This window comes from Triturus cristatus, chromosome 12 (assembly GCF_964204655.1).
Source record: "Triturus cristatus chromosome 12, aTriCri1.1, whole genome shotgun sequence".
Classification (NCBI taxonomy): Eukaryota; Metazoa; Chordata; class Amphibia; order Caudata; family Salamandridae; genus Triturus; species Triturus cristatus.
This window is the reverse complement of record NC_140595.1, coordinates 303,821,801-303,843,256: the sequence shown is the minus strand read 5'-3', so window position 1 is coordinate 303,843,256 and position 21,456 is coordinate 303,821,801. Positions and strand designations below refer to the sequence as shown.

The following is a 21,456-nucleotide window of genomic DNA, read 5'->3' as shown; positions in this document are numbered from 1 at the left end:
TCAACAAGTGTGTCAATGTTGTCTAAGGAATCAACTTTGTTTATTTTATTTTTCAAAGGTGTTTTCTGCAGGATCAGCATCTCGCTAACTTTGCTGAGGCTATCCAATGTCACAAGTACAAGAAAAGTTTTATCCAATCTTTGCGCAGTACTACAGGTTTAGTGAATCGAAAAAGATACTTGAGAATCAACATGAAACTCATCTGGAGGACAAATGGATGGCAACTTGAACTCTCCCAATCTGGGATTCTTCCTAATCATTGCACCTTAACAACTTCACTGTATGGGATGCTGGTCACTGCAAAGCAGTGAAGGCCATATTGCTAGATACCTTTTTCAAATTATCTACTGCTTTACGTGCTGCAGAGACATGCATTACATCAGTTGTGCACCTGAAATTTGCAATGTTGTGCTTCCTTGCTATTCCACTGTCTTTTGAGGCAGCTGACAATAATTAAAAACAGGTAAATATTTGACCGAGCCTGCACACTGCCTGACTGGAGTCCCCAAGGGTCTATCTTTAACTCATGACTTTCGACAGCTACATTAGATTTCTCATTTTCTTAGTCGATTCTGTTGGTTTATTGCAACTCTCCATCACAACAATACCTAAATGTACCTCCAGGCCACCACCTTAGATACTGCCATCTCTATAAATAACTGCTTCAAAAAGTACAAGCACACACAGCCCACAATTTCCAGCAAAAATTGGAGTTCTTACATATAGTATCCAAACGCCCTTTCAAAAGAACATTCCTTTTCAACATCCTTTCGATATTGAGGTTCAACACTTGCACAATGTCTTTATTCAAATCAGAAATGTTGGATTTATAATGGAAGTATTACTCCCATAAATAAATACAATAACTGTGCTGCATATGATAAATATTAACCCCTTCGCCACGGCACGAATTCCGCCGCGGCGCTGGGGGGGTTCGGGGTCAGCACGGCGCCGCCATGCTCGTGACGGAACCACTCCGTCATGAGCCACGGGCGCGCTGTGCTCATGACGGAGTGGTTCCGTCACGACCACGCCCACTTGCATTGTTCGCCCGCACAGGCGGGGAATCAGTGCCGCGTGGGCGGAGCGGCCGCCAACGGCCGCAGCATGACGGCACCACTCCGTCATGAGCACACGGCGCCCGTGGCTCATGACGGAGTGGTTCCGTCATGAGCAGGCAAGGGGTTAAGGAAAACAGTATGTTACTCAACACAGTAAACCAGAATTCCTAGTTCTTATACTTGTATATTTATGGATTTCAGGTGATTACATTACGAAGTCCGGTCAGGCACAGTCTCCTATATGCCAGAGTCAACTTCTTTGCAGGCCATGTGACCTACTGTTAATATCCTCTTAGACTCACCTAAACAGACAGCACTAGTGTTAGGGATGTCTAGACAAAGTTTGAAGAATATTTGGTGTTCAGGAGTCGCTATAGCCAGTACCTAAACTCTATGTCAAATTTTCCTCTTTCACACTTGTTGTAAGATTTAATGGAATCCAAGGCAAATGGTAGCTGGGGAATCTCTGACTACCCCACAGTTTACATGAGGTTACACATGGACCTTCTGAAGAAGAATCACGAATACAAAGTCATTTCTAATATCTCAAAGGAAGAGCAAAAGATGATTGGGAAACTTTATCCTTGGGTAGTTTCTGTGAGGGCCCATACAAGACATATTGTAGAGACAGTTCACAGGTTGTATCAAATCATCCGGCCATAAAAGATACAACAGTAAAAATACATACACTTCATAAATTAAATAATTCAATAAATAACAAGAACATATAAACTTTACATGATTAGCAAACAATAGGAGAATACATGTAAAATGCGTGCCATTCCTCAGACTATATAATTTCATTGGCATTTAAAATGTCATGGTATCATGTTATTAAGTTTCTTCTCCTAAGTGAGTGTTTGATAAATTTCACCACTTTAAAACAGATACATTATGGTGTAAATTGTTTAGGAATATGAGCACCAGCCTATATGATCTAAAATTCAGAGAGCAAAGTAGTGGCAACAAGAACTTTCTCCTTGACACTGTATAAAATGTACAGAATAAAATTAAATGTATGGTAGATTGCTCTGAAATATTATCACAGGGCAACGCGGCAGTTTCTTCGATAAGCCCTTATCAGGAAAATAACTAGTACATGAACTAAGTTCAATGTGAAGCGAGTTAAACGGAATCTATGATTGCCATCTGTTATAGAAACAAGATACGGTTCAGGAAAACTGGATATAGCAATAGGAGCAAAAGAAATCACTGTTGCTTTTAATGACTCAGTGGACTGACTGACTGAGACATTTGTAAAGCGCACTAATGCCGTGGCGTCTTGGCGCGGGATGAATTATGAAGCAGGCAACGACGGATCTTAAAACATTGGAAAAAGCCAGGTCTTTATCTTTTTCCTGAATAGGGCCCTGTTTGGTTCTAGCCTAATTGACTCAGGGAGGGAGTTCCACAAAGTAGAAGCTTGATAAGTGAACCCGGGTACACCCCATCTAACTCTTTTTGTTCTGGGGACACATACCAGCCCTGTGTTGGCTGAGCTGACCTATGCGCCCGTCGGGGCTGGTATACGGCAAACAGGGTTTGAATATCCAACGCTCTACCTCCATGGATTGCCTTGTGCAGTAGGCAGAGGGCTTTAAAATTCACTCTCTGACAAACAGGAAGCCAATGCAGTTCTTTAATCACTGCCGACGTCGGGTGGTGTTTGGGTAGGTCATAGAGTATACGGGCTGCCGCATTCTGGAGCGTTTGAAGTTTTATGATCTGTCCCTTGCCTATTCTCAGATAGAGAGCATTACAATAATCAATTTTAGATAAAACAAGGGCTCCGACCACTGTTTTCCGGAGTGACAGCGGAATAAAGGCTAAAATCTTCCTCAGGATTTTTAGTGTGAAGAAGCAGGCTGAGGTAACTTGATTCACTTGGGAGGCATATTTAAGATCTTTATGAAGCACAACTCCCAGATTCCTAGCCCTAGTTACAGTAACTGGACAGGTGCCTGCCTCTGGGGGCCACCAGGTTTGGCTCCAGATTGAGGGGAGTTGACCAAACTCTAGGACCTCAGTCTTTTCTGTGTTTATCTTTAGAAACTTCCCAGTCATCCAAGCGATTACATCTTTAAGGCAATTGCGAAACTGCTCAGCTGTTAATCCGACACTTTGGGACAAAGAGACCACTAATTGAGTGTCGTCAGCGTAAGACACCAGCATTATCCCATGATTCTTGATTACCTGTGCCAAAGGTCTGACATAAAGATTGAAGAGAGTTGGAGACAATGCAGAGCCCTGTGGGACTCCACAAGGGAGATGGAATGATCCAGATTGCACGCCATTCCAGTGAATCAGTTGTTCTCGAGATGTCAGAAAGGAAGTGAGTAAGGTCAGGGCCACACCTTCAATACCCGCATCCTTCAACTGCTGCACCAATACCGCATGATTTACGGTGTCGAAGGCTGCAGTCAGATCTAATAGGATAAGTGTGGTTCTGCCTCCCCCGTCCATCACCTTCCGGATCTGTTCTGAGGCCATAATTAGCGCAGATTCAGTGGAGTGACATGAGGGGAAACCATGTTGTGTGGAGTCCAGCAGGTTACTGCTGTCCAAATATTCTGTCAATTGTGAGTTCATAGCTTTTTTCAGGCTCTTAGATGGTAATGGGAGACAGGAAATTGGACAGCAGTGTTTTGAGTCCGAGGGATCTAAGGAGGGCTTCTTCAAGATAGGCCTGATACATGCTTTTTTCCACAACGAGGGAAAGACCCCGGAAATAATAATAGCGTTCATTAGAGGTGTCAATGTGGAACTAATCTCACGTGGTATTAGATGTAATATATAAGGCGGACAGGGATCCAGTGGAGAGCCCGATTTAGTTTGTAGCAACAGGTTGACCACTTGATCCTCCTCCAGAATCGAAAAGCGGGGCAGCCTATGTGGGGTTGCCCGATGATCAGGGGAAACCGCACTATTGGGTTGTTGGACACCTGCGGTAGTAATTAGCGTGTCATATACCATCCAAACTTTATTCTGGAAAAGCAGGGACATTTGTTCCACAAAATTTTGATCCGGCTGAAATCCACCATCGCCCGGACATTTTGCTAACGCTGCTACTGTCTTGAATAACTCGTTAGAGGAGTTTGATGCCTCCAGAATCTTTGTGGTAAAATAAGCACATTTAGCCCGTTTTATAGCTGCCTTATAGTATGGGTTGTACAATATGAATCTGGAGCTGTTCATTGTTAGTAAAAATGCCGTCCAACGTATGGCCGGCTATATGTGTTGGCTCTACTACAAGTTGTCTGAGGCCATAGCTTGCCAAATTATCCAACAAGTTGGATGTATCGGGGTTGTTATTAGCCTCTAAATGAAAATTGAAATCTCCCAAAACAGTAAAAGTGGGAGAATCCAGACATGATTCTAAAAATTACTGGAGTGAGCTTATAAACGAAGCTCTTCCCCCTGGTTGCCGATATATTAGTAGCCCCTGGAAGAGTTCCCTACTTAATACTAAAGGATAGAGCCTCAGCCTGTACCGAGGGTTGCGGCAGCATCCGGACAGAGAAGCAGGATTGATGTATAATAGCAATCCCTCCTCCTTTTGTCTCAGCCCTGTCCACATGTACTACTGAGCCTACATTCCAATCTGGCTCAGAAGTCTCATTGGCCCAAGTTTCAGTAAGGGACACCAGGTCTGGATTTACTATTTGAATCAAACATTCTAGTTCATATTTATGTTTGCATATAGAGCTAGTGTTTAGTAGGATACCCTTAATTGACACCACTGGGAAACGAAGAATTGCTATTGTGGGCTGGGGAATACTGGGAGGGTGCTTCCGGATTAGTGCACTGTCCTTGAAAACCTCTGCTAACACAATTGCTATTGAGCATATTCCCCGCAAGTTCCACTGTAGTCCCTTCCTCAAACCGCTGATAGCCGCTAACCGGGCAGTCAAGAAACTCCAGGGGACAGGCCCTACACCCATTTAGTTTATAAGTATCGCTGATTATCCATTCTGTAGGAGGATGGCACTCACCGGTATTGAGGGCGATCAGGTCATTCCTGGTGTATTTCCTACCAAAAGATGCAGGGGTTCTGGCGCTGGGCGTCTTCCGGGCGCAGACGGGCTTGCCTTTGGCGCGCCGCCGGGGCGCCCGCTGTGCGGCCGGGCGTCCAGCTGCCTGATATAGCGTCAGCGAGTGAGAGGGAGGGGTCAGGAGCGACTAGTGCCGGCAGCATGTAAGAAGTAGCAGGAGTAGAGTCAGCACCGTAACGAGCCGTATGTGCAGTAAGCCTCGTTATATTGTGCTGAATGACAACTATAAGTGCAAAACACGCAAAGTAAAATGAATTTAAAAGGAGGTTAAAAGAGCAGCCTGTCAGGTCACGCGCTGTCTGTTCTATCTGTTCTAGTGGAAACCCCAATTTCACATTTTCCACAGAACAAAGATTTCAAATTGGACTTTGTGCAATAATTTTACAGTGGGTGATTTAAAAATGTCAGATTTGCCAATCTATTAAAACCATTCCTTCACATAAATGAGCTAGGAAATTCGGTGGCCATAGGCCAAGGACAGTCTGTCAGACACAATCAGGCAATTAAATGAAGATTACTGTTTCGACCAAATTGACGGACACAACAGTAGTGGTCGAAGTCTAACTTGATCCTCCAGAGTTCTGACTCCCAATTCAGCATAGCAAATGAAAGATGATGTACTTTTCTGAACTCAAAGTAACCGGATTAGAAAAATATTCTCTGGCAGTTGTATTCCTTTTAGTGGTATGTAAGCCAATAGTTTTGCATCATAAGTTACAACTGGTAAGCATTTAGTTACACAGACAATACATTTCTAACTGGTGTAGAGCCTTATTTGGCAGAAAGACTAAAGACTGTTTCTAAGGATTTTTCAAATTGTTGAATTCAAATTCTCCTTAGATGGGCCAGTTGAAACATAAATCAAAAGGGACTCCCAAATACTGAAAAATTGAGATGTTGTGTATGGGTGTGGAATAAATTTAATGGGTATAGCTTTTGGTAGACCTGACACCCTATTGCATGGTGCACGATTTAGATAAATTGATTTTAAAATCAAGATCTTTCACGAACATAGCAAATGGGTCCAACAGTATTTGAAACTCATTGGGCGTGCAGGCCAATAGGGTCTTGATCACACACAGAAGAACAGGGACCGTTTTTGTGACCCTATCTGGGGCATGCCCTTCCCACTAAGCCTTCAATGATCCTCCAGCTCATTTATGTAAAGAGTGAACAGAAAAGGAGCCAGGAGACACACCCGACCGACCCCTTTTCTAATCCTGAAAGAGTTTGAATATTCTCCCAATGCATCATATCGAACATGAGTTGAGATAAGAGAATGCAGTTGTACAAGAAAATACACCAAGTGCTCGCCCAGGGTTAACATATTGGACCACCACTTGAATCTATTTCACACAAAAGCAGATGTTAAGTCCACTGAGGAGAGGTACAAAGTCCCAACCTTGGCCACGCTATATTTTGGTGTCAATAAATAGAGATTTAGGCATTACTCAATTGTTCCTAATCCTTACCGGAAGCCATACTGGACTCTGACAGTATACAATTATCTTGTGCCGAGATTTCCAGTTTGGCTAACAGGATCCTTCCTGGCACCATATTAATTGATTCTTGCAGAGATATCAGCCTTTAACAGGCAGGGTCCTCTTTATTCTCCTTTTTAAAATTCAGAACAATGATCAAGCCTGACCAAGAGATTGGTAATTTGGTCTTCAAGCAGCCTTAGGAACATTTGTTACTAGCAGTGACAGAAGATCTAAATTATGGCTAAACAAGTGAACTGCGACCCTATCTGGCCCTGCAGCTTTCCCATTAACATTTTTGATTATAGCTGATCTCACTTCTGCAATTCAAAAACAAACAGATTAGGACGTATGTCACTAAAACTAAGTGATGCCATAACCAGAGGTTACAGGCTTGAAGATATTACTAAAGTTGTCTACTCATTTATGTGCAGAAATAACAGTTGCAATGGTGGGTGTGATGTTATCTCTGAAACAGGGGGCATTAACCACCTGCCAATATTCCCTGTTATCTTGTAAATTATTCTCTCACTGCAAAGAGGCCCAAGATTCTACCCTATCAGTGGCTTTCCTATGCAGCCTTCTATGCCAACCTACAAAGTATATGCCAGAGGCAATTTGGAACGTATTAGTGAAGACAGACTTAAGACCACTCACTATGAGCTTTCCAACATGCTTTGACAAACCAAAAATAAGCCGTAGCTTTATTGCTATGAGCTGGGTCCCAATCAAGTTGCAAAATTTCTGACGTTTCACTCCAAACGCGTATGAAATAGAAACAGGGTCATCATTATCCTTTAGGGTTGTCATAAAATAATCAGTTCAGTCCTGAATCAGCACACCAATGATTTGTGAGGAATATAATTTGGTGCATTTAGTTAAGACACCCTTGCTCTTTTACAAAACCATCTCCTGTAGATTAATTCCCTCAGTCCATGCTTCTGAGGGTGAGACATAATGGGTTGTGGTCACTTGCATAATGTGGGAGTACTTTAAAGGGACAAATACCATCTGGCAGGGCAATAAAATCTATATGAATGGTACAGCCTCAGCCAGTGAATGTAGGAACACCAGATGACAAAGCATGACACAAGTCTAAAGCAAAGAAAGAGACTATACTTTATAAGAATGCTATTTAAAGTATTTAAAGTGTCACCCAGTGAGTCAGACTCAAAGTGAGCCATCTTGTTCCCTTTACAGTAAGTCAAACTACATGTTCTGGTTGATTGAAAAATACAGAGACGAGCATCAGAGTGTCCTAAACAGATCAGTGCCCAATCGCCACTGGTCTTAACAAAAATTTGGAGAAGTCATGGGCGAGTGTGTGAATCACCCCTGGGTTTGTAGGACTAAAAAATATTATTATAATAGTTGATAAAAAAAGTCGTTTTCCCCAGACGTACACTCTCCACACAAACCAGCTCGTAATAAGGTGAATCAGTATTAAAAACAAACACTGAATTTCAAGGATATACTCGTAAAAGGATGTCTAAGCCACCATTGGCCCGTGCCTTAATTGAAGGGGAGGCAGGGACTGTAAAAATGGTATAATACTGTGACCCCCTGTGTGGGCCCGCTATATGTGTGCTTTCTCTTTTTTGCTTATATTTAAACAAAGAAATGTTGTTATCAAAAAGTTGTATAACAATCAATGAAAAATGTTTCTTTACCCATGTTTCATGCAAACAGACACATTCAAAATGTTTGATGAAAGAGACCTAATCAGGATTTAATAACTTCAAATTAACAGCAGACACATTTCAAAGAAATGAACTGATGATTATTGGATAAAGGGGACGAGTAATACTATAAGCTTAGAGTTTGCATTCTGATCTTCTTTTCCCTAAATATAGATAGTTCCTGTGGCCAGGGGACCTCTCGGACAACCACCTCCTCACATTTCAGGATGCCTAGTCAATCATTATCTTTGAGTGACACTAAGGGGCAAATTAATTTGGTATGGGAACATTATAAGCTACACTACGCTGGCAATAAGGATGAAGAGTCATAGGCAAGCTGTTAGGAAGCACAGTAGCTGAACTGCTACAGAAATTCCCCAGTGGTAGAATTTGAATGCAGCCTGAATTGTACAAGAGACTGGAAAACCTACAAAAGAGCTGTGTGAACAGTTGTAGGCTTTCTGAAGTCTACTACAATGCAGTCCCTGACGATTACCTTATGACCATTTCCTAACCAGGAGACTCTCCTGGCCATAATAATGTCATCAAACATACATGAGGAATAATTACCTGCTTCCATTAGCAGGTGAAAGACCTTGTTTCTAGCTTATAGCCACTGATTTCTCTGGTCAGAAGGAGCACCAGCAAGTACAATGACGTATAAAGCAGAGGGCCAGCCTTTCGTAGGGTGGGATGTGCACGGTTGGGTCTACTGGCGATAATCTAGGTCTCCCTCAACTTTCCTTTGCTGTCCTGTTCAGGTCTTCTTAAATGACAATCTGTGTAGGGACAATTTTGAGTACCATCAGACATCATGGTCTCGATTGCCCTTAAGCCACCTTCTCGCCGAACTTTTCTTGGATGAAATCTTTCTGAACATCTTCCATCATCACCCGATTCGGCCCTTTCCATCCCTTCTTGTTCCCCACAACCAACTTTGTAAGGTTTGCGAAGTAATTTCAATGTCACACTGCCGGGAAAATACAGTCTCAAATGGAGACTTAATAAAGGTTTCTAGTCTAGTCAATTAAATGATTAGAGTTTTAAGGCCAGGACTTGGCACCGGAAGAAGCCTTTCACAGCGTGTCACTGACTCAGTGGAAGGTTGGACAATAGCTGGCATGACAAGCTGTGTTGGAGGCTCTCTACTGACAGTAGCCTTTTTTTTCTTTGGGTGGAGGTGAGCTGAGGGATGACAAGTACGGAAGTGAGTCAATAGGTAGAGAAGTGTTAAGTACACATGAATTTCCCTTGGGGCCTTCCGGCTGAGTAGAAACCTCAGGTGAAGATCGACCTTGAGAGCTAAAACCGAGTGACCACAGTAACAGCTGAATGCACTATGGTATTTTTAGCGACCCCTAGCCGTTCCTCTACTAAGGTAATTTCTTTGTTTAAAACACCCATGGCACTGCTCCGAAAGTTTCTATTTGAAGGGTAAGGAATAATAGTACTACCCTTCGAAATTTTAACTGCCTTGCTTTTTCCCATGGTGCAATATACACACGCGAAGAGATGTGGGCCAGCCAGCCTTTTCCAGCCTCTGACGGGCGTAGTCGAGCTCACCCTGGTGTGAAGGTTTGTGGGACTTGAAATCCCCACACACAGTCAATGGTATACCACATAGAGTCTTGTTGGCACTTTGTAGAGCTGTGAGGGTCAATGGTTGTTGAGTAAAAATATCTGTGCCAAGACAACTACCATGAAGAGATTGCAGTCTAGGACTGTACTTAAACAATGCAAAATCGTTAAATCGACTTATCATTACATAAACTCCAATACATTGACAAAGTTGGGATTAGAGGGTAGGGAAATGGTTAGAGTTAGCATAAATTACTTCAACATAAGTTTGGAAATTCATAAAAGCACAATCTCATCGTCCATTGGTCCAATGACATAACAAATCAGGCAAATACTGTCATTTCAAAGCTATGATCGAATCGACTATGCCATGTTTTGATTTAAGTAGCCAAAGTTCATTAATGCCATCTTTCTGATTATTCCACACTCAAAGAATGAAAGGACTCTACTCACATCAGGTCTTTGTGGATGCTCTGTTTATGTAGGTGCTCTGTTTAGTCCACCATTTTGATCACAGCTAGGTTCTAAATTAAAGTACTCTCATTATCAAATAATTCTGATTATAGCAGAATTATGGATATCTCAGAGTTCTACTTATTTTGAGGCTCTTTCTTACCTTAGTTTTTCAGGAATAGTCATATTGGTTTCTCAGGCAACGGGAATGCATTTACTCTATAAATGTATGCAGTATTTGTATAGTGCAAACCTAGACGAAAGGCAGTAGAGCACTGTAGAATGTCAAAAGCAAAGAAACAATAAGTGAATGATTGGGCAGCAGCTGGGCTCAGAGAGAGCGGTTATACTATTACCTTGCTGAGTGCAGTGTTCTTTAAAGAAGTGTGTCTTTAGCACTTTCCTGAACTGGAGAAGAGTAGGGGTGATGTTGTTACAGAACCTTAGTGCAGAAACAGAGGAGTTCTGTTGCCTTCTTTTTTTGCTTTTTTTCACTTTTTCATCTTCAGACCGGTGGTATTCTGACTACGGGTTTGTCAAAAGCCAGAGGAAGTGAGGTTGTCAACCAATTAGGCAATGGTGCTGTTCATGATTTCTTTTTTAAATGACGCAGCACCCATAAGGGTTAAGTGTTTAGTTATGCAAAGACTAAACTGCACAGTAAGAGTCCCTGTACAGTAAGAGTCCGACTAAGACCAGGCTGCTTGGGAACATGGGAGTGTTAGAAGGGCCAGCTTCAGGGAAAGACAGAATGTGTACCTGACCGCCCTGCGACCCACCCTCCCCGGGAGATGCAGCCGAGCACTGGCGGGAGACCCCCTCAGGGCTGGGTTACGTATCTAGGATCGTACACGCTGATTTAGTACCATGCAACACAGAGACAACACACCGTAGATTCTGAAGCACGTATTCTTTATCTAGCAATCTCGTGACCTTCATGATGCGCAGAGTCATCTGTACAAGTAGAGCAAGGGCTCATAGAGTCTCGGTTGGGGTAGCGGGACAGTCTTAGGATCAGGGTCAATGCAGGTGCGTATCCGGCGCACGGCTCTCAATCCTCGAGCCGGGGGATACGGTATGGTCTTTGGGGTCCAGCCGGACCAGGGTGGCACTCGGGTGCGACCAAGTCTACAGGGCTCGAATTCTCAAGGTTGCGAGGGGAGCCGCGACGGCGTCAGCAGGGCTCAGATGATTCAGGCAGAAGTCCGTCTCTGCCAGGTGGAGCCGCGACGCTGTCTGCAGGGCTCAGATGATTTAGGCAGAAGTCCGTCTCTGCCAGGTGGAGCCGCGACGCTGTCTGCAGGGCTCACCGAGGTTCCAAGAGTTCCGTCGGATCTTGTGAGGATGTTCTTTTAGCCGCGACCACGTCAGCAGGGCTCTCTTCATTCCAGGATTCAATCTGCCGATAGACCCAGAGCGCCCCTTGTTATAGGTCGACTCCTCTTTGATGTCCGGAGTCCTCACGGGCAGGGGTCTTAGCCCTGGGGGTCGTTTGTTGGGGGTTCCTGCCACGCGGTCCTTTGATCCTTTCAAGGCGGGGTCGGGAGGGATCCCAGACACGCAGCAGGCGTGGAGCCAGCCCTCAGGGTGGCCGGAGGGCGATCGAAACCATCTCTTGAGAGGAGGCCAGAGGTGTGAGTGAAACTGCTCCTCCCTCTCCTGCTCACCGGGAGCTCTCTCTCCTCTCAGCCGGCATGGCGCGACTAGGCCGGGGTTGCGCTTGGGTCGAGGACGGCCATCTGGGGTGCAGGGCCTGGTCACTGGAGGCCGCGAGGCCGATGGAGTAGGGAGGGGGCCCGGTGTCGGGAAGATGGAGGGAAGGACGGGGGTAGCCCCGGGTTCTGTGGGGGATCAGGTGTGGTATTGCTACGGGGTGGGGGATCAGGTGTGGTGTTGCTACGGGTCGGAACGGGCCACGCCACGAGGCCGGGTCCAACATGCGTCCCCCCCAGCTGAAGGCCGAAGAGAATTACCCATCTTCTTGGGGGTTCTCTTCGCTGAGGCGGAAGAATCTGGAGAGGCCGTCAGCGTTGGCGTGGTCAGGGCCAGGGCGATGCTCTACTGTGAAGTCCATCCCCTGAAGAGAGATTGACCATCGTAGCAGTTTGGGGTTCTCTCCCCTCATCTGCATGAGCCACCGTAACGGTCAATGATCTGTCTGGACTCGGAAGTGGGTTCCGAAGAGGTAGGGCCGCAGTTTCTTTAGAGCCCAGACTACGGCGAACGCCTCGCGTTCAATGGTGCTCCATCGTTGCTCTCGGGGCAGTAACCTTCGGCTTATGAAGGCCACGGGCTGATCCAGGCCCTTCTCATTGAGCTGGGATAGGACGGCTCCAATGCCATGCTCGGAAGCATCCGTTTGTACCACAAACTCTTTGGAGTAATCGGGGGCTTGGAGCACAGGGGCTGTACACATGGCGAGTTTCAGCGTGTCGAATGCCTTCTGGCAGGCAGGGGTCCACTGCACCTTCTTAGGCTGTCTTTTGGACGTGAGCTCAGTGAGGGGTCCTACGAGGCTGCCGTAGTTTTGGATGAACCTCCGGTAGTAACCAGTGAGGCCCAGGAAGGCGCGGACCTCGGTTTGGGTGGTTGGTGGCTCCCAGGCCAGGATGGCGTCAATCTTCGGTTGGAGGGGTGCGACATGCCCGCTTCCGACCTGGTGCCCCAGGTGGACCACCGATCCTTGCCCAATCTGGCATTCGCTGGCTTTCACTGTGAGGCCGGTTTGGCGCAGGGCCCTCAGGACCCTCCGGAGGTGCCGGAGGTGCTCACCCCAATCGGAACAGAATACCGCAATATCGTCCAGATAGGCGGCGCTGAACTCTTCCAGCCCGGCCAGGACTCTATTCACCAGTCTCTGAAAGGTGGCCGGGGCATTTTTCATCCCGAAGGGCATCACTCTGAAGCGATAGTGCCCATCCGGGGTGGAGAAGGCGGACCGCTCTTTGGCTCCTTCTGTGAGCGCAATTTGCCAGTATCCGCAGGTCAAATCGAAGGTGCTGAGAAAATGAGCAGACCCAAGGCGGTCAATGAGCTCATCTGCGCGGGGGATAGGGTGAGCGTCGGCACGGGTGACCGCATTGAGCCCCCGGTAGTCCATGCAGAACCGTAATTCGGGGGCAACCCCAGGGGCAGCTGCTTTCGGGACTAGTACCACCGGGCTGGCCCAGGGACTGTCTGTGGGCTCGATCACCCCTAGAGATAACATCTTCGAGACCTCAGCCTGGATGCAGGCCCGGACTCGGTCGGGGACGCGGTAGGCTCGGTGCCGTACCGGTGGGCTGTCTCCGGTGTCCACGTCGTGGGCACACCAGTCGGTGACCTTGGGGACGAGAGAGAACAGGTCGGAGGACTGCCCCCAAGAACTGGCGGCAGTCCTCGTGTTGTTGGGGTGTGAGGGAGGGGGAGAGGTTCACTCCCTCCACGGAGCCATCCTTTTCTTTGGCCCGCAGGAGGTCAGGGAGAGGCTCCGTTTCCTCTTCCGCCCCGTCGTCTGTGGCCAGGAGTAAACTCAACTCCGTCCGCACGAAGTGAGGCTTGAGGCGGTTCACGTGGAGGACCCGAAGGGGGTTCCGGGGGGACTGGACGTCCACCACGTAGGTAACCTGACTTGTTCGTTCTACTACTTTGAAGGGCCCAGTCCATTTGTCTTGGAGGGCGCAAGGCTTCACTGGGGCCATCACCCAGACCTGCTGGCCTGGCTGGAACTCGACCAGAGTGGCATTCTGGTCGTACCAGCGCTTCATTTCTTCCTGGCCCGCCTCGAGGTTGGCCTCGGCCAGCTCTCGGAACTTCCGGGTTTGGTTTCGGAGTGTCAAAAGGTACCGGAAAACATCCTGAGGTGGGTCCCGGGGTGCCGTTTCCCATCCCTCTTTGACCAAGCTCAGGGGACCTCTGACGGGGTGCCCATACAGTAATTCAAACGGGCTGAATCCCAAGGACTTCTGGGGGACCTCCCGGTAGGCGAACAGGAGGCAGGGGAGAAGGACGTCCCGCTTACGCCGCAGGGGCTCCTCGAGACCCATGATCATCCCATTCAGAGTCCGGTTAAACCGTTCCACTAGGCCATTGCCTTGGGGATGGTAAGGGGTAGTGAATTTATATGACACTCCACATTGTTGCCACAGGGATCTCATATATTTTGAGATAAAATTGGTGCCTCGGTCGCTCACGACCTCTCGGGGGAACCCTACCCGGGAGAAGATCCCCATTAATGCCCGGCCCACCACAGGGGCCGTGACGGTGCGGAGGGGGATGGCCTCCGGGTATCGTGTGGCATGGTCCACTAGGACGAGGATAAAGCGGTGACCCTGGGCGGTCTTGGGGTCCAGGGGCCCCACGATGTCAATTCCGACCCGCTCGAAGGGAGTACTAACGGCTGGGAAGGGTTGGAGGGGAGCCTTGCGCTTCCCTCCGCTTTTACCACTGGCCTGGCACGTGGGGCAGGACTTGCAGTGGGCCTCTACGTGGGCTCGCATTTTCGGCCAATAAAAGTGCGTTGCTAAGCGATGGTAGGTCTTGTCCTGGCCCAAGTGGCCTGCCAGGGGTACATCATGGGCCAAGCCCAGGAGGAAGTCCCGAAAGCGTAGGGGTACCACCAGCACCCGGGCTGACCCTAGCTCGGCAGACTGCTGTTCGCTGTACAGGAGGTCATTCTCCCAATATAGTAAGTGGGTTCCCGATTGGTCGCCCGCGGCTTGGGCTTCGGCCTGCTGCCGGGGTCCGACCAGGGAAGGACAGGTCGCTTGTTCTTGGCAGAATTCCTCTCGGGAGGGGCCTCCTTCGTGGCGCCACTGGGCCAACTCCGGCAGATCCCCTAACTCTGTGATCTGCGCGGGGTCGGGATGGACGGGTCCGTCGTCGGCGAGGGGCTCTCCTCCTGGGGATAGGTCGTGGGGTTCAACGGGGTCGTCCCTGGCTTTGTCAACGGAGGTGGTGCTGGGGGCTTCGTCCTCGACTCCCCCGCGCGGGGGTAGTCGGGCCGCCATGGATCGGGTGGTTGCGCACACCCATTCTGGTAGACCCATCATCCCGAGGTGGGTCTTGCGCTCGACCTGTCTCCAGGGGGAACTTTCCAGGTCGTTTCCCAGGAGGCAGTCTACAGGTTGTGCGGTTCGAACAGCCACCCGCAATGTTCCGGTTACTCCCCCCCATTCGAATGGTACCAAGGCCACCTTACACAAACTCTCAGTGTAGTCGGAAGCTATCACAGGGCAAAAGACATTAGGGATGATCTGGTCCGCCTGGACTAAGTGGCTGAGGACACCAGTGATGCTCTCCCCGGTGTCACGAAGGGCCTCCACCGGGTGGCCGTTAACCGTTACGAGCTGGCGGTACTTCTTGGTGTTTGCGGGTAGGGGGCTCCGGGAATCATATCTCGATCTCCTAGAGAGACTAGGGCCATGGCTGCAGGTTCCCATCCCTCGGGGTCCTCAAACTCCTCCCCTAGGGTTACGGTGGCCATGTGTCGGGCTGGGGGAGCTGTCGTGGGTGGTTTCTGGGCCATGGGGCAATGACGGTCACTGGCGTAATGCCCGAGCCGTTGACAGCGGAAACATGTGATATTCACCCGGGGTCCTTGTCTACCTGGGGGGCCGGTACTGCCTGGCGGAGGAGCTGGGAAGCCCTGGGGTGGGTTTCTCGGGGGGCTACGCGGTGGCCCGGATGGGAACTCCCTCTGTTTCCCTTGATTCCCCCCCCCTCTCTGACGGGGAGGTCCTTGAGGGCTGCGGGGGTAGTCTCCTACGGGGCTCCGGGGGACCCGGGTGTTAACCCAGCGATCTGCTTCGACGGCCAGCTTCCTCGGGTCTGCGAGCTTGCTGTCGAGCAGGTGCTGGCGTAGTTCTACAAAACAATTTGTGGACAAGTGTTCCCAGGCAATGAGGTCGGTCAGTTCTTCGAAGGTGGTTACCTTGCTGCCCTTGATCCACCCTTCCAGCGCTCGGCTGTAAAAGTTTACGTATTTCACCCAGGTGGTGCCTGGGATCTTTCGGCAGTCCCGGAACCGCTGGCGATACATTTCGGGGGAGAGGCCGTATTTCGTGAGGAGGGCCTCCTTCAAGTGGCTGTAGGAGGTTTGCGCAGAGGCCGGTAGGTCGAGGAGGGTGTCCCGTCCTTCGCTCAGGAATCAACCCCACAACCCGGCCCCCCAGTCCTTCTGTGGGACGCGGTGGGAGGTCATGGCTACCTCGTAGGCTTTGAACCACTGCTGGATGTCATCATTTCGATAGTACTCTTTGACCACATCCTTGGGGATGTGGAATTTCGGCTCTACCAGGGGGGCTGGTTCTGGGCCCCCCGGGGGTCGAGCTCCTTCGCTCCTTGCTCGGACTTCTATTTCTTTTAAGCTGCGCTCGTGCTCCAGCTGAAGTTTTTTTTCCTCGTGCTCCCATTGCAGCTTCTTTTCTTCTAGCTCTCCTTGTACTCGGAGTTGTTCCACCGCTAGCTCCTTTTCGGCTAGTCTTATCTCGCCTTCTATTTTCAATTTGGCCATTTCTAGTTCATGACTTCGGTCCCTTTCCCTGTCTGTGACGACTTCCGGGGACCGGCCCCCCTCCGCGGCATTGCTTTGTGCCTGGGGTTTATTGCTTGTTCTCAGGAAGTTCCTGAGCTTGTCCGGCTGCTCTGTCTCTTCACCGACTTCGTCCAGTCGGGGAAGGGAGGCTCCGGACTCTACCCAGGCTTCCAGGGCTTGTTGCATGTCTTCCTTGGTGTTTAGACCAGTGGTAGCAATCTTCCGTTGTCTGCAAAAATGTTTCAGCTCCTTGTGTGTGTATTCACCTAAACGCTTTACACAAAACGTAGCACTCGCATCGGTTTCAGTGGTGCTCATGGTGGTTTCTTCAGCCGTCTTTGTTCGGTAGTGTGTCAGCCGTTCACTGTACGAACTCTAGATTGCGGGCTCGGATCCCGTCGCCTGCCACCAATGTTAGAAGGGCCAGCCGCAGGGAAGAACAGAATGTGTACCTGACCGCCCTGCGACCCACCCTCCCCGGGAGATGCAGCCGAGCACTGGCGGGAGACCCCCTCAGGGCTGGGTCTCGTATCTAGGATCGTACACGCTGATTTAGTACCATGCAACACAGAGACACCACACCGTAGGTTCTGAAGCACGTATTCTTTATCTAGCAATCTCGGGACCTTTATGATCCGCAGAGTCGTCTGTACAAGTAGAGCAAGGGCTCATAGAGTCTCGTTGGGGTAGCGGGACAGTCTTAGGATCAAGGTCAATGCAGGTGCGTATCCGACGCACGGCTCTCAATCCTCGAGCCGGGGTATACGGTACGGTCTTTGGGGTCCAGCCGGACCAGGGTGGCACTCGGGTGCGACCAAGTCTGCAGGGCTCGAATTCTCCAGGTTGCGAGGGGAGCCGCGACGGCGTCAGCAGGGCTCAGATGATTCAGGCAGAAGTCCGTCTCTGCCAGGTGGAGCCGCGACGCTGTCTGCAGGGCTCAGATGATTTAGGGAGAAGTCCGTCTCTGCCAGGTGGAGCCGCGACGCTGTCTGCAGGGCTCACCGAGGTTCCAAGAGTTCTGTCGGATCTTGTGAGGATGTTCTTTTAGCCGCGACCACGTCAGCAGGGCTCTCTTCGTTCCAGGATTCAATCTGCCGATAGTCCCAGAGCGCCCCTTGTTATAGGTCGACTCCTCTTTGATGTCCGGAGTCCTCACGGGCAGGGGTCTTAGCCCTGGGGGTCGTTTGTTGGGGGTTCCTGCCACGCGGTCCTTTGATCCTTTCAAGGCGGGGTCGGGAGGGATCCCAGACACGCAGCAGGTGAGGAGCCAGCCCTCAGGGTGGCCGGAGGGCGATCGAAACCATCTCTGGAGAGGAGGCCAGAGGTGTGAGTGAAACTGCTCCTCCCTCTCCTGCTCACCGGGAGCTCTCTCTCCTCTCAGCCGGCATGGCGCGACTAGGCCGGGGTTGCGCTTGCGTCGAGGGCGGCCATCTGGGGTGCAGGGCCTGGTCACTGGAGGCCGCGAGGCCGCGAGGCCGATGGAGTAGGGAGGGGGCCCGGTGTCGGGAAGATGGAGGGAAGGACGGGGGTAGCCCCGGGTTCTGTGGGGGATCAGGTGTGGTATTGCTACGGGGTGGGGGATCAGGTGTGGTGTTGCTATGGGTCGGAACGGGCCACGCCACGAGGCCGGGTCCAACAGGGAGTATGTAACGAGTAGACCTAAACTATCTTCGAAAAAACATCCAATACCTCCTTGAAGATAATCACTTACATAGTCCACAGACCTAGTAGACTTGTCTAGAACTAAAAAGTCCCCCTTCTGAGCCTATCTATCTCGAAGCATTGTGCCCAACAGTACAGGACGTTCGGGGGGGACAGAAAGCAAAGACATCCAGTTACCAGAGTAAATGATTCCACAGACCATACACTGACAGAATGAATGAACAATGAAACATGGAGAATGGGGGGTTGAAGACCTTAACTGGTCAGCTGAAATGAACAGCTGCCTGCTGCACTGATATTATTGAAGCTGGTGACCGGTGGCATGTGCAAAAGACCATGGAACTGCCTTACCAAACCACAAAAAAGGTACATATGTACCAATGAAAGAGTGAGCAAGAGACTCCATTCATGGCTAGTTAAAACATGTCTAACTTCATCTGCACATGTAGAATGGACTGACCTTGGGGCTGTGGAGTATGTTCTGGAGGAGGGTCTTGAAATAAGCTAGGCAGTGTACATGCCTAGCTTTCAAAATGTGATGATCTTGTGCATCAAAACTATGCTTCGGTCCTCAGAAATTTAAAAGAAGTAAAGGGCGACCCAGTATCCGAAAGATATTCTGCATTATTTATATAACATAGACCCAACAATGACCCAAGATGGCATAAAGGCAATGGAATCATTTTAAAGATCACCTGAAGTATTGCCTCAGAGGAGCAAAGGGGAAATCAGTGAAAGATTCCCGATTTCTGGTTGACCACTTGTATCAACCCAACAATACTGAACATCCTGCAAGTCAAAGGTAAAGCTGAACGGACACAGAAATGTCTATCATGAATCCTAGAGCCAAAAATCATCTTTTGGCACTATTTATCATATATTTGTATGAATTATTGCAAACTCTTTACCAAAATTTATCACAAAAATGTAAATAGCCTTCAAGAAATGCCAAACTTAGATGTTCTGACTACCAAGTAATATCTTTGGCAGCACTTCTCACAAACCCTTAAGAACTGTTCCCAAGTGAAGAAAACAAAGTGAAAGACCAGGTATATTTTTGTTAAGTATGGACGGGCTTAGGACCTCCTTCCTACTCGACTTTATATCTTGGAACATCTTCCTATTATTCTGGAAAATGATCAATAGACAGGTAAGTTAAGCATCTCCTTCCTTCTACGTTCTGCTGTTCTCTAGGATAACAAGAAAGCAACTAGTAATAGCATAAAGTGCTACTTTAAAAAAAATGTAAACAGCTATATCTAGAAAAGGTATTTTAAGTGCTAGAAAAAATGCAATTGATAAGATAATCTCTCTGTTGCAAAATAAAAGCCACAACTTACCTTTTCCATGAGGTGATGAGACACGGTAGAGTTCTCAACAGTAAAAACCTGAAGAATATAAAAAAAGAAGACCCTTCAATAATATAACAAATCCAAAACCGAATCCAACATTTTGTACTATTGTGTATTAGTTTTTATATATACACATTCACCAATTACTTGGTCTCTTTGCACCTTGATGCCAATCTTGTCAGTGGCTGTAGGTTGCAAGGAGTGTAGGGTCCAACCTGCAGATGGGATACGTGGTGGGAGGGCACTGATATTGTGTTCAAACATACAGACTCATTTGAGAGAATATATCTTTCAGTTGTCTCTATAGGCTGTGCAGCAGTGGAGTTGCAGGGTATTTGATCCTCCATCTAACCAGAGTCAGCTGTGAAAGTGCATCCTGCAGCTTAGAGTTTCACCAGATTCATACAAGCTACAGCCTTTTCTTTCTGTGCATGGAGTGGCGGTGTAAGCTGCTAACTATTCTTGTGAAGTTCTGGTGTTAAAGCCTATAGTTGGCTTATGAGTAATGCGGCCTCATCTTTCCTTTATACATTGTATTAGGTGCATTATCTAGCTGGATTAGGGTGCCCCATTCCTTTCTGGTTCTGAACAGTATTCTACTTGGCTCGGTGTCCCCAGTTCATGTGTTTCTCTGTGCCAGGGTTCCTTCTATGCATCCTAAAGCCAAGGGTCACAATATCCTTCCCTGTTAAAGCATTTTTGGTCCAATTTGGTTTCTTTTTTAAGGTTCTCAATCCTGAATCTTTCAATATTCTTTTTGTAGAACGCACCTGTCCAAAACAGTTTTTAAGTGTACTAGGAAATGAGTGAGGTAGGAATGTATTCAGTGGTGTGAAAGGTTATTCAATGGTCCATGGGATGGTAAGTCATGGGGTGCAGGCTGGGGTCAGGGTAATGTGGTGAAAAGTGAGTAGACAATTTTTTTTGGAGACAATCAAGGTAATCATGCAGGCAGAAAGAGGGTAACAATGTGGTTTTAGAATCAAACCACCCAGAGAGAAGAGATAATGCATTTGAAATTAATAGAGCATGATTTAGCAATGAGCTGTATTGTGTAATGAGTATTGTTGGTGTTATGCAGTTGCTGCATATACTGTGCTCTACTGGAAGTGGGGCTATCCAAAGAGAAAAAATACAAAGTGAGGCAATGAAGCACCATACCCCGCGAAAGTTATATAAACACAAATTGGACAGTCATTTGACTAGCCTCAATAGATTCAAATATATTGAGTCAAAGAAACCAGACATGCGGGATCAAATGAACCTGATGACTACGGTGCCAAAACGCTTGCCTTCAGGAACTGCTGCTGTATCATAACTCCTCCGCCACACATCTGATCTATGAGTGTGCAGGGAGGATGGTAGCTAGCAAAGATGTTCTTGAGGTGAGACTGTGGCTGTCAGGGTGGATGGTAGCATGGGAAAGATCTGTGACTGGTGGAGGCAGTTTCAGTAGGTGGATGCGTTTAACTGTGTTGGCTGTGGTGTCTGAGCGCATCTGTGGCTGCCAGTGGAAGGTCCTAAGAGGACAAGGGAGTGTTTATGACACTTCACCTCAGGCTGGAGGTGCCCGAGATGATTGAGTTGGTGGTACAATGCAGGGCCTGAGAAACAGTGACCCACA

At 48.3% G+C, this 21,456-nt stretch overlaps 1 protein-coding gene across 2 annotated transcripts in view; it reads right to left on the bottom strand.

Moving 5' to 3' along the window:
* PRMT7 (protein arginine methyltransferase 7) overlaps window positions 1-21,456 on the bottom strand; it is a 654,823-nt gene that overhangs the window by 306,147 nt on the left and 327,220 nt on the right. For both annotated transcript variants that reach the window (XM_085637728.1, XM_085637727.1), the window contains exon 12: window positions 19,821-19,868. In XM_085637728.1, coding sequence (XP_085493854.1) covers window positions 19,821-19,868 — 48 coding nt within the window. The remainder of the gene's footprint in view (window positions 1-19,820; window positions 19,869-21,456) is intronic.